The sequence below is a fragment of the Peromyscus maniculatus genome, chromosome 13, assembly GCF_049852395.1.
Source record: "Peromyscus maniculatus bairdii isolate BWxNUB_F1_BW_parent chromosome 13, HU_Pman_BW_mat_3.1, whole genome shotgun sequence".
Taxonomy (NCBI): domain Eukaryota; kingdom Metazoa; phylum Chordata; class Mammalia; order Rodentia; family Cricetidae; genus Peromyscus; species Peromyscus maniculatus.
The window spans coordinates 4,777,172-4,794,391 of record NC_134864.1 but is presented as its reverse complement, the minus strand read 5'-3'; the positions used below and the strand labels follow the sequence as shown (position 1 = coordinate 4,794,391).

General features: G+C 48.2%; 1 protein-coding gene across 7 annotated transcripts in view; it reads right to left on the bottom strand.

The window, feature by feature from the left end:
* The window catches only part of Dis3l2 (DIS3 like 3'-5' exoribonuclease 2), a 322,923-nt gene that overhangs the window by 53,682 nt on the left and 252,021 nt on the right, over positions 1 to 17,220 (bottom strand). For all 7 annotated transcript variants that reach the window (XM_006984206.4, XM_016002732.3, XM_076549508.1 and 4 more), the window contains one exon: positions 8,012 to 8,245. In XM_006984206.4, the coding sequence (XP_006984268.1) occupies positions 8,012 to 8,245 (234 nt within the window). The remainder of the gene's footprint in view (positions 1 to 8,011; positions 8,246 to 17,220) is intronic.

Genomic DNA, 17,220 nt, shown 5'->3' with positions numbered 1-17,220 from the left:
AAACCTTTACCCGATGGCAGCCATTTCCATTCTGAGCAAAGCGTGGCTCCTCTCAGGACCCTGCAGAAACTGGAGGCTGCCATTCCTATCCAACTTGTTCCCTCCCCAGGGCTGAGAGCAGCAGCTGGTAGTAGCTCTTCCAGAATCTTCTGGGGGCAGGTATGGCTCTGGTACCTTTTGTCTTTCCAGGCCTGCAGCTCCCTTCTCTGGTGGAACCTTGGGAGGTCCCTGCCTTCCTGGAGAGTCCTTTCTGACACCACCAGCAGGGACATCCCAATCTGAAAGGGAACCCCCAAATACTCTTGACACCTCTGAAGCACTGGCAGCCTTAAGAGTACTGAAGCTTTCCAACACCTCAGACCTGCCAAGGCAGCTCCACCTGAGAAAGTCCTCACTACATCTTGTTCTACACGTTGGATGTCCTGTCAAAGAATCAGAAGTTCATCTAGGGGAGGGCAACCCTGGTTCACACTGCACAGTAACTCTCTTATGCAAGCACACCTCTGCTCTACAGCCTTGGTTTCCATTCTCCCTACCCGGAACAAATGGCTTGTTCAAAAGCAGCACTGTTCAGAGACTGGGGATACAAAGATGAGCACCATGTGGTCTTTGCCTTGTAGGAACTCAAGGGTGGAGACAAGGGTAGAGATGGAAGACGACAAGCAATTGGACAATGAAGCAAAGACAGGCATGAAATGCTAGGGCCCCTAAGGGAGAGGACTGGCTGGGCCAGCCCCACCTGGAACCAGCAGAGGATTTCAGTCTTTAGGTTCTGCAGGTCCAGAGAGAGGTGAACCCAGAGGGCATAGCAGCAGACATGAAGTAATGTTTCTTTCCTTTTTTTGTTTTTCCGCCTGGAAGAAATGAGGCTGGACATCGGCATGTAGAAGGAACCAGAAGGCAAGCAAAAGCTTCTAGAGGTGGGCCAGGAGCCAAGCTTGCTTTCTAGAGTTACTTAGAAAGCAGACCTCAGTGTTCTGCTGAGCAAGTGCAGAAGCTCCGGCTTCAGGCCTCACTACACCCTGCCTGGGAAGGACACCAGCAGCCAAGGTAATACCAGGGGTGGAGGGCGGGGAAGTGTCCCAAGAGTTCTAGCAGACAGAGGGCATGGCTCCATCTCTGGCTACGTTTGCCTCCTTTCATCTAAACTGTCCCAGGGGTAGATTGAGACATTTTCATCTCATTGTGATGCACGTGTCCAGTCTCTACTGACTCAGAGCTCAGAGGAGGAAGAACTGCCTTTGGTTCTTCATCGCCCATCAGCGAGCACAGCTTGACTGCTCAGGTTGCCTTCCCTTTGATCCCATCAACCCCATCGGGCTTGAGAGGCCCCGCCCCCTCCACTTTTGTGAAGTCCTTCTGCTAAGTCCACCTGCTCTCCTGCACTCTATGGGCAGTCTTCGGGCAGAAAGTCTATTTTTCATTGCCTACAGCTCCTTCCCAGAGTTATGAACAATATTCCTGCCATTAGAGAGAGAACACAAAGGCATCCTATGCATCCAGCAAGGGCCGGTGGCCGTGTGTGAGTCTGCATTCATAACAACTTCCAAGGTAAACAGGATTTGCTGAAGTTTTGTGAAGTGTGGGAAATAACTGTGCCATGCCACAGGAAGACTGAGTGCAGGGAGAGTGCAGGTGGCAATAACAAGCTGCCCGAGGAGTTTACCTGACAAGGAAGGATGTGCACCAGTTTTTATACACCAGTTAACAAGCCACAGACAGTGATCAGCTCACCTAAGTGGCTGTAATTAGTTATATAACTAGGTCAAGTTTCAAGGTTGTTTCCTGCCTATGCCTTGGGATGCAGAAATAAGACTCTTTTCTGTAATTCCATATGAAATTAATGTACAGTAACTAAACTGATCTGTCACTCTCAAAGGAAATGTTCCCAGACTCCATCCTTGGATGCTGTGCATCCCTGTGTGGTGGAGGGTGCAGCTCCCCACTCTGCCTGCTGCCATCGATTAGAGTTCAGGTGCTGAGAGGCATAGAGCACTGGATCTACAAATGAAGATGGAACATTTCAACGAAAAGTGTGCTTTTGTGAATGTTATGAAAGTAGTACATGGGAAGTAGAAAATCAGCGAGTTGCTACATGTCCGAGAGCAGCCACAGCTGTCAACAGTTACTGGAAACCCTGAACGCAGCGGGGGCCACTGCAGCACCCGTTACCACCCTAAGAGACAGTTGTTCTTTTGAATGGGAGATCATAGATAACGGAGTGATTTTCTTTAGTCTAATTGTTGGCTCTCCTTATGATTATTCACATCAGGCCAACCCAAATGACTCCTGTGAACTATTACAGACAGGAAGCAAAAGACACAAAGAAACCCAAGTTCCAGATGCTGCCCTCTGAAGGCCAGAAGAAGACAGAAGCTCTCAGTACACTGCCCACAGCATGTGGGTTTCTTCAGGATTCTAAGGGTGAGCACCTGAGTTTGGGGCAGGAGTCACTCCCTAGTCTCAAGTTCAGCAAGCACTTCCAACCACCCTCCATCCCTGCACTCTGGGTGGAGCTCTGTCTGGGCACTTCTTATTGTCTAGTGGTTTGCTGCCTCCCTCCCCATACCATACCTGTGACTTCCCATTCCTCATCTTACACTGCTAGCACCTACAACATACTAGACTCTCCCAAACAGATCTGTGAAGCTATGCTGAATGAAGAGCTCCCTGAATGAAACAAACAACAACAATAAAAACCCCAAATCACAGAACCTGGGCCATGGCCTATCTTGTATTTTAGTGTGACATGGACACCAAGTCTAAAGGAATGGCAGAAGGTTGTGCCCATCCTTCTCACCTGCACACAATGCCATCCTGAACAGCACTGAACAGCGGCCAGCGAGGATGCAGCTATAGTGGAGGGAAGGAGCACACTGCTGCATTTGGTGCTGCAGGCAGGCACAGGCAGAGAAGCTGCCCAGCTTCCTCACAGCCTGTTCTTCCTGGGGAGGTCCCCACCTTCAGAGGGCCAGGGGAGTGGAGTGGAGGGGAGGGGAGGGGAGGGGAGGGGAGGGGAGGGGAGGGGAGTGGAGGGGAGGGGAGTGGAGGGGAGGGGAGAGGAGGGGAGGGGAGGGGAGGGGAGGGGAGGGGAGGGAAGGGGAGAGCAGGGGAGGGAAGAGAAGAGTAGGGGAGGGGAGGGGAGGGGAAAGCAGGGGAGGGGGGCTGCCCTGACCCTGAGGACCCTGCAGAGGAGAAAGGAGAGTGCTGCTTGTGTGGCCTCCCACTGTCTAAAGAGAGTGAGAACTGGTGCTGAAGGCATCAGCCACTCTCACTCCCAGCCTCCAGCTGGACCCACTAAGCGTGGTACTAATCAAAAGAATAATTTACTTAATTGCAGGAACCATCCTGAGAACTCACTTAGCCCAACTGTTCTCCATTACCTAGCCTGGCTTCCTGGGGAAGTGGTAATGAGCTGTTAAAGGCTCCTTGGGTAATAGGGCTGAAAACCTTGCCGGTCAGTTAAGCAGGGGTCAGTGAAGTGTGGACCACAGGCAGACCTGCTTTGTGTGGGCCAGGGGCTAAGGACTTTTTACATTTTTAAATGGTTGAAAAATAATCTGACAATGATATGAAATCCAAATTTCAGTGACCTTCAAATTTTACTGCATGTCAGCTACCCCATTCATTCGGAGTGCTTGGCACTTTCACATGACCAGGCAGGGCTCAGTCCGAGTCAGACCATATGGACCAGCAGCTCACGTCATTTACTATCTGGCCCTTCCTGGGAAAACCTGCCAACGCTGAGACTAGGTTAGGGTCAAGCAGAACAGCATTCCACAGCTTGAGTCCCAGGGTAGTCAAAAGTGACTGACTTCCATTAGTAAGGCTACCTTTATAAAGAAACTGTGTGGAACTTGGGCCCCAAAACTGTCAAGTAGGCTTCATGGAAGATAGAGCTGAGAACTTAGTCAAGTCTCCTTTACTTTACCCCCAGTTCCCTTCACTTGATTTCCAAGGCTCTCTGGACTCAGAGAGTCACAGTTCTAGCTGCCTGCTGGAGGATCCTGGCTGACTCTGCAAGCTTCTGGCTCATTCCTCATAGAAGCCTTAGCCCGGCAGAAGAGAATGAGGTGAGGAGAGCTTCAGAAAGCAGTGGTGGGGTGTCTTGCCATCAGCCAGTACTTCGAAGATGTCTTAGTCCTGGGGACCCATCTGATGCCACACTACCTTCCCACCATACCCTTTCTGAAGGCAATAGCTAAGCTAGAAGCCTAAAGGAGACACAGGGTCTCATGTGCACCAAGCCAGGCAGTTCTGCTGAGGGAAGGCCTTGTGCAAGTCAGAGACAGCAGCCCCCCGACAGCGCCCACTGCATCACACTCAGGGTGTGGATATTAGAAACCACTGTGATTTCTTTATTTCACACATATAGAAAGAAGTCTTGGTCCCATGACTGAAGCTCCCTTTTAGGATGGAGGAGAGTCGTATACTGTTAAAAAAATAATTAAAATAAAGCAGTCATCTGTACCAAGTCCTTGAACTACACTGGCAGCAGAAAATGTGGATTTGGAGACAAGCCACTCAGAAGGGTCATTATTCAACTCAGCTGACCAAAAATCACAAGGTGGTCTTGGAGGCCTGTGTCACTTTTGGGGCAATGAAACAAAGGAGAGTCACCTCTTGGAAGAGAACTTTGTTAAAATCAGGGGCCAGCTCTAGGTGAGCGCCATTGAGAACTGAGTTATTCTGCCTCAAAGCAGCATTCTATACTGTTTCCCAGCACAGGCCAGCATACCAAGCTAGGGAACAAGCCTGTCAGCTGCTGCCTTAGGGCCTGGAGCCAGGCAGCTGGGCCGGGACTGAAGCTCACTGTCTCAGATGGGACCGGCAGCTGAGGCCTAAGTTGCTGACTGCAAATGTCCCATGGTCAAGTTGCTCTGCCTTTCTGCACTTACCAAGCCTATGTCCCTGGAACATACTAGTACCTCATCCTCCACCCTTGCTCACTCTCAGGGTCATCCAACACACTGATTTCTCGAAAGACAAAGCTGACACTGATCTCTAACTGCTGCTGACATAAAAGGATGTGCTTTTTTAGGACTGCCACTCAAGACATGGCACAGAGAACTATGGCAGACAAAGCTTCAGAGGACTCCAAACAGCAGGCCTCTGAAAAGGCCCCAAGGGAAAATGGGCTTGGGAGGGTGACGAAGGCACTAGGAACAGGAACAAATGCAGTGGCTTCTGAAAAAGGCCATTTGGCTGATTTATAAATGGTCTCACCAGTGTCCTTGGCTGCAAAGATGGATGTCTCCATCTAATGTGGGGGTCTACAGACTTGTTTTCTGGGGAACTAAGGAATCAACTCCAAGGATACAGATTCATTATTTTCAAACGTTAATTAACTGGAACCTAATTAGGTTGTGAGGGTGTGCTCCCCCTCACTTTCAAGGCGAACTTTTCCTCTCCTGTCAGCATGGTGTAATAAACGGAGGAGAACCAAACAAAGAGCTGCTTGGAAGTCTGACTTGGAAGTGACTCATTTACCTGTGGGGACATCAGCCTTCTAGTTGATGAGTGAAGAGAGCCACTGAGATACAGATATCTAAAGTCTCCTAAGCAATAAAATCCTGATTCTCAGACATGCCAACAGCTCATCCTCCATCAATAACCTGTGGTCATGCCCCTGATGGCCACACCTCTCTGAATGGGAGGGAGCTGCGGTTGCCTTTGTTTCTTCCCCGGTTCACAGACCATTTAATCCAGTTGAACTTGTTTCAGAAGCCTGATGGGGACACACCTCACAACGGTGCTTCAGAACCCTCTCATTTGCTGGGCTTTGAGAAACAGCTGCCTGTCACTGTAAAAGCCAAGTAAAGAAGGGGACTATGCAGAAGAGGCACACAAGATACACAGCTAACATTTTGTCTTATAAGTTAATTTACATAAATGTACATTTCTTTACCATTTTTGAAAAGAGTAAGGCTTTAAAAAACAAAAGCTGGTGCCTGGTGTGGTGGTTCACACCTGTAATCCCACCATTTGGAAAGTGAGGCAGGAGGCTAGCTGTGAGTTCAAGTAAGTCCAGCCTGAGCTACAGAGTGAGAGAAAACTAAACTTACTCCTTTCGTTTCCTTCCTCTCTCTCCTTCCCTTTCTTCCTTCTTTTGCTACAAGGTCTTGACATTCATCTCACGCGGCCCTGAATTCTCACTCCTCCTGTTTCAGCCTCCAGAGTGCTGGGACTACAGGTGCCAACACCATAGATTTCCATCATCTTCTTCCAGGAGACCGAAGCCAGTTCGTTGGCTGCAGACCCCCTAAGCCCACAATTCATTTGTAAAGTGATTTGAGTCCAGATGCCTCCCAAGGCTGAGGAGTTCTCAGCTGGCTATACAGCTGTCTTACCTAAGAAGAGAAATTCTGAAGATTTATCTCATCCAGGTCTTTCCAAAACATTAGTGTTTACAAAACAAACAGCTTTTAAAAAAATTTTTTTAATGATTTATTTATTATTATTTTCTGTGCATTAGTGTTTTGCCTGCATGTATGTCTATATGGGGTGCCCCTCATACAGACAGCTGTGAGCTGCCGTGTGGTTGCTGGGAGTTGAACCCAGGTCCTCTGGAAGAGCAGCCAGTGCTCTTAACCACTGAGCCATCTCTCCAGCCCCAATAAATGGCTTTCTTTTGAAACTTGTATCTGATCAGTCTGTGTGATATTTAGTCAACGCAGAAGTTCAGTAGCCTGTGCAGCTGGCACACTCAGGTCTGGGGGCACACATATCTAATTCCCCAGTAGATCCGAGAGAAGAGAACACCAGGAAGCCTGCGCATCATGCTGTGGGCACCAAGACCACTTCCTGCAGAAGGAAGGGTGAGTGAGCACCGGGGAGATGCTGAGGGGCATCCCGGCAGTTACGAAGGCAGGTGGCAAGACTAGACAGCTAGGGAGGCAGGCCAGAGCTAGACACAGGCTCTTCATCATTAGTAACAACCTAGACACCTAGAGTCAGGGCAGGGCTGTGGATGGAGGCGAGAGGACAGTGGGCTCCATCCTCAGACACCAACGCAAAGTAGGGAGCAGAGGAAGAGACTCTGTGAGGGACACAACTGGAGACACAGAGACCCACAGGCTTCAGAGAGGAAATCTGGGAATGCTCCTTCTGGTTCTGGTTCTTTTGATTAGTTTAAGTCAGACTGGCTGAAGACCTCCTTTGAAAGTCTGGTAGAATTCTGCTGTGAATCCATCTGGCCCTGGACTTTCCTTTTTCAGCTGGAAAGCTTTTTATGACTGTTTCAATCTCCTCATTTGTTATGGGTCTGTTTAGGTTGTTGACTTCTTTTTGGTTTAATTTTGGTGGTTTGGCTGAATCTAGAAACTCATCCATTTCTTTTAGATTTTCCAACTTAATGGAGTACAGGTTTTTAAAGTATTCCCTTATGAAACTCTGAATTTCTTTGGTGTCTGCTGTAATGTTTCCCTGTTCATTTCTGATCCTGTTACTTTGGGTCCTCTTTTTTTCTTTGGGCTAGTTAGACCAAGGGCTCTGTCAATCTTGTTTATCATCTCAAAGGACTAGCTCTTCGGTTCATTGATATCACTGGGGTGTGCCCTGGAAAGTCTATCTTGTCTCTGGCCCCTTCACATGTCTGTCTGTCTCTCTATCTCTCTCTGCTTATTGGCTGCCATGAAACCCTGCTGGGCCACGTGCTTCTCGCATGTCTTCTCTCTCACTGTGGGCCAGAAGCCACAGAGCCAAGTTCCACGTTCCTCTAAAGCCACAAGCCAAAAACAAGTCCTTCCTCCTTGTCTTTCCCAGGCACCTGTCACAGCAATGTCATCTAACAAGCGAGAATTCAGTCCTGGACACGGGCTTTCCAGGTAAGAGCAGCTGGAGTCACAGAGCTACCTACAGAGTCCATCTTGCCATGACTCATGTTACCGTGGCATGGTGGAGTGGCAGGGAAAACAGGCAGAGAGAAAGAGGCCACCAGGCTGCCTCTCACCCTGGGGTGTTGGGCACAAGCCCAACTCAAGGTTGCACTAAACAAAACAGATGGACTGACCTGATCTAAACGGAGCGCACCATCCACAAAGCGCTGCTGGCGAAGTTGCTTTGCAATGCTGTGCAGGTTCAAGACTGCCTGCTGCACCTCCTTACTGCTGTGTTCTGGAGAAATGGGGGGCAGCTCTTCCTCAGGGACCTTCTCAGTTGGATTTTCAATCATGCTCTGGGCATGGTCGTAGCTCAGTTTGGTGCAGGAGCGGATGACGGTGCGGCCAAACCACTCCTCAAGGATCTGCAAAGACAGACAGACTGTGCTCAACTGCTCACACACACACTCAACGGAGCACTGACTGTGTGCTCTGACTGGCGTCATATGAATGGACCAGACACAGAAGCTGCTCCCTCAGACGGTTTAGACTCCAGGCCCTGGCAGAATTCAACAGACAGCTGAGGTCTATGCACCTTCCCAGGCACAAAATAAGGCCACAGGGGAGACTTGCACTTAAGGGCCCACGGGAAGTGTTTCTACTCATTTGGATGAGCCGTCATCAATGTCACAAGCAGGGAAAGGAAGATGGGAAGCCTAAGACATGACAGATGGGGCTCTGAGGGCTGGCTGCTGGCTTAGAGAAAGCAAGAGGGAAAGCCCAGGAGCTGTCCACACACTTAATCTCTATCAAGCACAGCTTCCGTTCTGGACAGTCGTGGTGAGCCTTATGATTATTCACCCTCCCTGAACAGAAGAACTGCAACTTTTTAAAAATGACAACATGGGCACCTGGAGAGTAGCAGCAAGTGTTCACATGTTTATTCACTCAGAGCAAAGACCTTTATAAGGCGTCTGGAATCTGTAATATTAGACTTTAATTTTTTTTCAAAAATTCTAAAACTGTACTTTCAGATTATTCCAAGAACTACCCCTATTGTAAACTACAAGGGGCTCTATGAGTTCATGTCTTCTACTATGGCAAGCAGGCCTCATGTCTGGCACTCACGAGGCCTGCGTGCTACAGGCAAGGATAACTACAGAGCCAGTCCCAGGGGCTGGCAAGCAGTCTGCAGGCAGATGCAGCTGAAGGCCTCTCTACAAGAAGCCATCCAGGCCACCCAGGCTTGAGTCCTGAGCATATCCACATTTCCTGAATGGAACCCCAGCCTCCTCTAAAGGGGCAGGGCTGTAATCTCTACATTCTTATGGTCTCAAAGTTTTCCCTGGAGATATAGCTTCTTTCTTTTCCTTCATTTCCTTCCAAAACTGGTGCCCGCCCCCAACCCTGCTGTGTGTACATGTATATTAGGCAGCCTGTTTTCAGCCTGCTGACAGATGGTGGCAGCTTACACTCTGTGTGACCATTCTCATATTTCCCAGTGAGCTAGCTAATGGACTCCTTCCCACACCAGGTCTTGGCATATGGCCTCCTGCGGCCTGTATCCTCTTCTGTAGTAGATGATGCTCAAATGAAGGTAAGTACCACCCAATGAAAGGGCTATCTGCTGTCACATAAGCTGGAGGAATAAGAACTGCTTTAAAATCTAATGAGTGCTCTGAGCACTGTTAAGTATTTATGCACAAAATTCTGCAGCAAGCTGTACAAAGCTCTTAGATGCCCTTCTTCCCGACTCTACACATCTGTCGCTTGCTTGGTCCCTCTTATTGTTGAGCCCTGACTAGCAGTCATGTGTCTATGCCTACTGTCCCTCACCGGAGCTTGTGCACATGCACACTGGCAGTGCACTGGATTATGAGAAGCACCCGTTCTTGCCGAATGGGCACCTCTGCCTTCTTGGTCAAGACAGACAGCCTTTCTCCACCACCCACATGGACACTACCAACCTCGACCTCAGTGGTGCTTCCTATTTCCTATAGCGCCTTTTCCTAACTTCCCTTCCTCCATTTCATTCCTGCATCCCCGAAATTCTGTACCAGCCTTCTTCACAAACGTACAAAGGAGAGCCTTTGGGAACTTCCTTCCTTCCTCAGCAAGGCTGCCTGGCTTTCCCATGGCTCAGGACTTGTGGGACGCACAGCTGATGTGCACTGAAATAGTTCCTTGAAATTCCCTCTGGGGAAAGCCAATAGAGGGATGTCAGCCAGGGGCAGCTGCCCACAGAGAAACCAGCGAAGGAAGACCCATGTGGAGGAAACCTGGGAGCAGCAGACACATGGGGCAGAAGGCGGGCCTCTCTTGGTAGAACAGCTCATTAATTTCCAGTCTGAAAACTACTCACATCAACACCTAGTCCATGACCAGGGCCAGCGGAAGAAGACAAAGGGCTTTTCGTGGAAAAGGTGGGGGGGGGGGGAGGAGGAGGAAACACACAGACAAAACCCTTGAGGAGATTGGGTCCTGCCTCCTTTGCACAGCCACCGGATTCAGGTCACTCCCTTCTTCATGGAGCACACACCATGGGGTGCCACTGTTCAGAACGTCAGGTCAAACACAGTGCCACTACAGACTGCAGGCATGTGGTTGGGAAACACATTGTCTAAGGAGGTACCCGTTCCATACCTACATCCTAAAACAGCACAGTGCTGTTGGCCCCAGACTCAGGCCCACTGCCTTGAGCATCATTTTGACATGTCTCAGGGAGAGGGCATTTTACAGTCAATTTACAGCTGGGCAAACAGGTAGGATATTCTTAAGAATCACACAAACTCTTAGGTACATATCTAAAGATTTGGAATAAAAAATATATGTGTATGTATGTTTATTTTTAGCTAAAAGTCATAACATAGATGATGAAGAAACAAAATACACCTCAAATACATATTCATTTCTATACTTTATAGATACAGGGGTGTGGAAAAACTTTTAGACATCCTATTCTATTCCATGCAAATGTTTTAAAAAAAATTATCCTCTGAAAAATATCAGCACCTCATTAAGATGCCTCTGATTTAAAAAACTATTAATGGAGCTCATTTAAAATTGTGAATAACTAGATGTGAAATGACTCCTGCACCTCTGGGTTTCCACACAGAGAACACTGAGTTCAAAAAGCCTGCTATGCAGAAACCCTTTCCTGACTGGAACCAAGCAGGCTGCCTGGAGTGGTGGCGCCTGGGACAGGTAGCTGATTGCCGATGTTTCTCACAGCCCTGGCAAGGCCATCCTGGCCAGCATGGCCAAAGCACAAGCCAAAGGTGCCAAGAGGAAAGTGTCTGGAAAAGACCGAGGGGAAGCAGAGGCCATGGACAGCAAAGGGCAGGTAGTGCGCGGCTGGAAGGAAGGCTGACTCTTACAGGAAGGTCTGGACCAACTGGCCCCAACTGTGGGGTGGCTTCAGGGTGAGCGTGGAGGGGGGCAGGGAGGTGGGGGAGAGGAGGGGTGCGGAGGTGGGGAGAGCCGGCTCCTTCACTAGGCCCTCCCTCAGGTGAGGTCTGCAGTGACTGACTGGGACTCAGATTTGTCTTCTAACAGGAGAAAGACAAGGGTAGAATCAAATTGTCACAAGGCTGCCACCCAGCAGCAGCTCCACTTATCCCACAGACCTGCTCTTGCTGTTGAAGCAAGTGGGGCGGGGGGGGGGGGGGGGGGGGGGGCGGGGACAGGACAGAGCCGCTGAGGACTGTGCCCCAGAGCCTGGAAGCACAGGGCTGCTCCCAAGTCTGCAGACCTTGTTGGGTTCTAAGTCAGTTTGTCTTCAGGCTAGAATCTGCTAGAAAAGAAGCTGGAGTTCACTATCCAATCTCAGCACTCCTCTGGTTATCTTCCAGTCCCCAGAGAGATCATTACCTCCTTTCCCATCTTGATCTGTTGGCAGGTGTAGGAACTTCTAAACTAAAGACAAGGAAGCAGAGGAAACCAAGTCTTTGTCACATACACGCACTAGAGCAGTGTTTCTCAACCTATTGGTCTCGACCCCCTTAGTGAGGGGGTCACATATCAGATTTTCTGCATACCAGATATTTACATTACAGTTCATAAAAGTAGAAAATTTACAGTTATGAAGTAGCAATGAAATAATTTTATGGTTGGGGTCACCACAACATGAGAAACTATGAAAGGATCTCAGCATTAGGAAGATTGAGAACCACTGCACTAGAGGGAAATGAGACTTGAGCTGTTGTGGTGTGGCCAGGAGACAGAAATTTTGTCCCTGTGACAGTGGGTGAAGGTCTTATTTCATTGCTTGAAAACGCTTCATTTTGAATTCTGATTTTCATCCCCAAGATTCACAGCAAAATCAGTGTTCACAACTAGGTTCTGCTGTCCCTCTGACGTGACCTTTGGTAAGCCATCTAGTTGGCTGGTGCCTTCAGCAGGAAAGCAGGCATGAGGGACATGGAACATGGCAGTTCCTTCCGTCCCTCCCTTGCTACAGAGGTGCCACTACATGTCTGAAGTAAAACAGCTGGGCTCTGCCCCTGGTAATGATCAAGAGGAAAGGTTCTAGGAGCCCTCTCTGATTCTCAGAGCGTCTGAGAAGCTATTGTCCCCCTGGAGATGCTCAGGCAAGGAAGGTATCTAGTAGGGTGCTTGGGCATGAAATGCAACACACAACACCGCTTCTAGCAGAAGCTCTAAACTACACGGCACCATGAGCTCGCTGTGGACCATGGGAAGAACACAGCAGTTGCTTTCAAGAGTTTCAGTGGTGGTATCTGGCAGGCCAGTGGCAAGGCATGACAGTCCACAGGGGTCTTTAAGGAAGTGAAGAGAAGGGCTGTGAGGAAGCAGGGCAGGGCTGCCTGAGACAATGCTCCACTCTCAGCAGGCGACTTCACAGGGCCACAGGGCTGGAGAGGCCACTGAAGATGTATTTGCTTACCTGGGGGGGGGGGTGTTACCTTCTAACGAGGCAGCTGAGATAAGAGTAGAAACAGATGTGAAAACCACGGTGGTGAAATGGTTCCTAAGACTCTCTGGGTACAGGGCACTGAACTACAGGGGAGAAGTAAAACTCAGGTGTAGGTTTAAGGACGTGCAGGAAAACAAAATGGAGTAGAAACAGCCCTGAAGTTCAGGGCAGACGACGTTCACCATTGGGGAAGTCTGACAACGACTCATCTAAGCACCTTCCCATGCTCTGATAAACCCTACCTTTATTCTATTCAAGGGAGGGGAGATGGCAGTCCTTGTCCTGTGGGAGCTCATCTTCCACACAGGCTGTGAGTCCTGAGCCTACCACCACCTTCTTAACCAGGCTCCAAAATGTCGCTTCTTCCTCATCTTGTCTGTCTATCTCCCACTCAGCCTACGGATACACTACAATGGCTCTCATCTGCTTATTAAAAAACAAATGAAAAAAAAATTCTCAAATGACTTTTACTTTTAAGTTGTAATGTGCCTCCACTGTAGGAAATTTAAAACACAGGGAGGGAAAAGAGAACAAACAAATCTACCACCAGGAGAGAATGGTTTCTTTTTGATGGGGATTTAATCTGGGATCTTCAATACCGTGTATGGTATGTGGGCACAACAAACACCGTGCGATATTTACTAAGTGAACGAGTAACTGCTAAGACTGTCCTGAGGCTTGGGCTTCAGTCGGAGGCCCTGGACCGAATCCTGGAAGAGATGGCATTTTAGCTGGATCACAAGGGCTAAGCAGGTTTCTTGATAGCAGAACTGAGAGGAAGAGCCTTCAAGGAAGGGACAGAAGCGTGTATAGAGTCTCAGTGTGACAATTCCCTGATAAACTCAATGAACCCCTCGGTAGCAAGACAGAAGATGAGGGCCTGGTGGGGGCTGGGGACAGATGGTCATGTAAGGAGATGGCTGGTCTCTCTAAGTCATGCTTCAAGTATTGGACTTTGGGGGCTCATCAGGATTTACACTCAGCTTCTAATGGGGAAACAGACTAGAAGTTCCCAGATGAAGACAATGTGGGTGGGACTAAGGCTGTCACCATGGTAGGAGAAAGAGGACTGGAGAGGCACAGAGGCAAAGGTGCAGCAGCTCAGACCTGCTCAATGCAGCAGATGCGAAGGGGGCTAGAGATCCAAGGTCTGAGAGCGTGGCCATCAACAGATCCAGAAAACACGTTTGTTTTTTTGTTTTTCCAGGTTGCAATGGGGGCATTTTTAGAGAATGAGGAGCAGGGAAGGATGGGGAAAGGCAGAGAGGATACTGAAGCAGAAGAGGAACGCCACCAGCACTGGCTTCATGAAAGCAGAGATTTCCGTGCAGGTGCTGAAAATAGCCATATTTTAAAAAATGCTGGAGCAGCTCTGATAGCAGACCACGTTTGCCTTAGAAAGCAGAATATTGCAACAGCCTGAGAAAGACTGCAAAGCTTTTTCTCTTTCATCACCAGGAGAGACTGGTGGCTATAGAGCAGTGTGGCCTGCCGCTGGCCCCACACCACCCCTTCTACCCTAACCCTCTGTACCAAGAGAAGCCCCACCCCACCCCCCAACCTGCAAACTTAGCCTGGGGCTTCAGTCACACAGGCTTTGAACTTGTTCCTCTTCCTTCACCTGGGCTCTTGAAGAGGGGCTGTCTTGGTCTCCAGGGTCCTCCATGGCACCCTAACTTTCCATCTGGTCTCAAGCTTAGCTCAGGCTTTCCTTTACAGTATCTTGGACTGGCAGTCCTTGGGCCTGGAATGTGGTACTGAACCTTTCATTATGGGCATCTGGACTGTGGATGAGAGATGTCACCATATCCCCAGGTTTACCAAGTGGCCTACCTCTCATGTGGTCACTGGGTCTGGAGAGGGTATTTGGGTAACCACAGAACGAAGATTGTGGTTAGTAGGCCTTGCCCCACAACCCTGTCCTCAATTCCAACCCTCATACTTCCTATCTGGTGTGGTTTGGAGGGAGGCCCAGCACCCTTGTAGACCTGTGCCTCTCTTACACCTGTCTTCCAGCCCTCATGGAGCAGAAGGCCTGGGTTCCATACACTGCTTTCAAAAGAAACCCCAAAGGCCAGTGAGTGTTAGAGTTTACATTGTTCTGTGTCCCCCACCATATGACCCCATATTCTAGCAGGGAATCACACCAGGCAGCTTCAGTTTCTCAGGTCTGCCCCGGGCAGCGTAATTCAAACACAGTGTTCTTTTCTTGACTCAAATTAGGATGCTTCTATGGGCTTTTGTTTTCCATTTAGTTATACATTTTAAAAGTATTTATAAAAATAGAGATGTTATTCACATTTTAAAAAGCCATTAGAAAATAGAAAAAATCACTCACAGTTTTACTATCCAAATACAACTACTCCTGGCATTCTGTTTCCCTTCCTTCTGGTCTTTTTCCATTCACTGCCCAAGCTCGCCCCCACGTCCACCAGATACAGCTGCTGGCACACCGTGTTCACAGTTCCCTCTCTGTAGTTCAGATACTGCTTGCTTCTCAGAGCTTCAACAGGAACTTTGTACCAGATAGTTAAACGCTACAAAAACCAAATGTAATGTGTGTAATTTTACTGATCACAATTTGGACCAATCAATTGGAGAGAACCAAGGAAATGTACTAGGGACTAGGTTTGGATGGCATCCTGACACTAGCATTCATCGTTAGGTATGCTGAGGACATTGTGGTTATATAAGAAAATGCAAGTTAAAAAAAGAAAGAAAGATCCTGAGTGAGGTAACCCAAACCCAGAAAGACAGTTATGGTATGTACTCACTCATTGGTGGATTCTAGATATAAAATGAACAATCAGACCACAACCCATAGAACCATAGAGGCTATATATATAGCATGGAGGTCCCTAGGACGACTGTGGCATATAATAAATTTCAGTTTTACTCAATTATTGAAAAAAAAATAGCCAAATGAATGGAAACACATGAACTATGAACCAAAGGCTGAGGGGCTCCCAGCTGGATCAGGCCCTCTGAATAGGTGAGACAGTTGATTGGCTTGATCAGTTTGGGAGGCAACTAGGCAGTGGGACCAAGTCCTGTGCTCATTCCATGAGTTGGCTGTTTGAAACCAGGAACTTATGCAGGGACACTTGGCTTAGTCTGGGAGGAAGGGACTGGACCTCCCTGGACTGAGTCTACCAAGTTGATCACAGTCCTCGGGGGAGGACTTGTCCTGGAAGAGGTGGGAATGGAGGGTGGGCTGGGGGTAAGGGGAGGGCATGGGAGGGGGGAGAATAGGGGAACCCATGGCTGATATGTAGAACTGAATGGTATTGTAAAATAAAAAATATATATCACAAAAAAAAGAAAGAAAGAAAAAAGAAAATGCCCAGATTTTTAGTCATATATCAAAACACACAGGAGTGAGGTGACATGTCTGTGGTTTGTTTTAAAATACTGTAGTCTTAACAAAGAACAAAGACTTGACAGTATTAAGTCTGGGATACAGGGATGAGGGCTCATTGGGATGTTTTTCTTATGTGATCTATAGCTGAAATTATTTTTTCTGACTAGGGTATATGTCATTCTAACACTATCTTTTTGTTGTTTTATTTACTTATTTACTTATTTCGAGGCAGGGTCTGGCCATGTGGCCCTGGCTGACCTAGCACTCACTATGCAGACCACGCCACAGCTGTCTCAGAACTATTAGAACTCACACAAAGTGTCACTGTCTTCCCTGTGCAGCTTCTTCTTTCATCAGATTCACACCTGTTCTGTTTTAGTCTGCCTGATCAAACAGTCGTCTTCATCTTCAAAATACGGTTCATGGACTCTTGCGGGTCTTTTAGTACCATTCAGGGGCCTACATGGTCCAAACTGTTTTTAGTCATAGTCCAGGGCATTTACACAAACGGACTACATTGCCATTTGCAGCAATGGTCTAGAAGCCTTGGAAGGTAAAATATTTCATCTGCACAGGACAGAACAGTCACACTACTCCCCCTACCACACACTAGCAGTGAAAAAAGAGCTAGCTCCATTTAGAATATTCTCACTGCACAAGTAAAATTCATTACTTTTCTATGTCTCAACTCCAAGTATTGTCTTTGTCACTTACACTTCAGGAGGGAGGAGGATGACCTTTGGAGGAAAACATGCCCATAGCTATCTGGGAGCTACCTAGGAGCATTCTTCCGAACACCATTTTTCTGTGAAGAACAGCTGACACGGAAACCATGGCTGTTTAGGGGATTTAGTCCTTCAAGGAAACAACTGACATTGCTTATCACTCATGATACAAGTTGAACTTCATAAAATTAGAGCTTTAGAAACCCTGCACCTACTCTATGAGCTTGTGGGTTTCCTAACAATGAAAAGGCTGGAGTAAAAGAAAGCAATGACACCAGCAATGTGGTTGTAAAAATTCTACACAATGAATGTGCCCACAGGAGAGAGTAGCATATTAAGTCAGTACTTTCTACATGGCTGATATATGTTAAAAAGTCA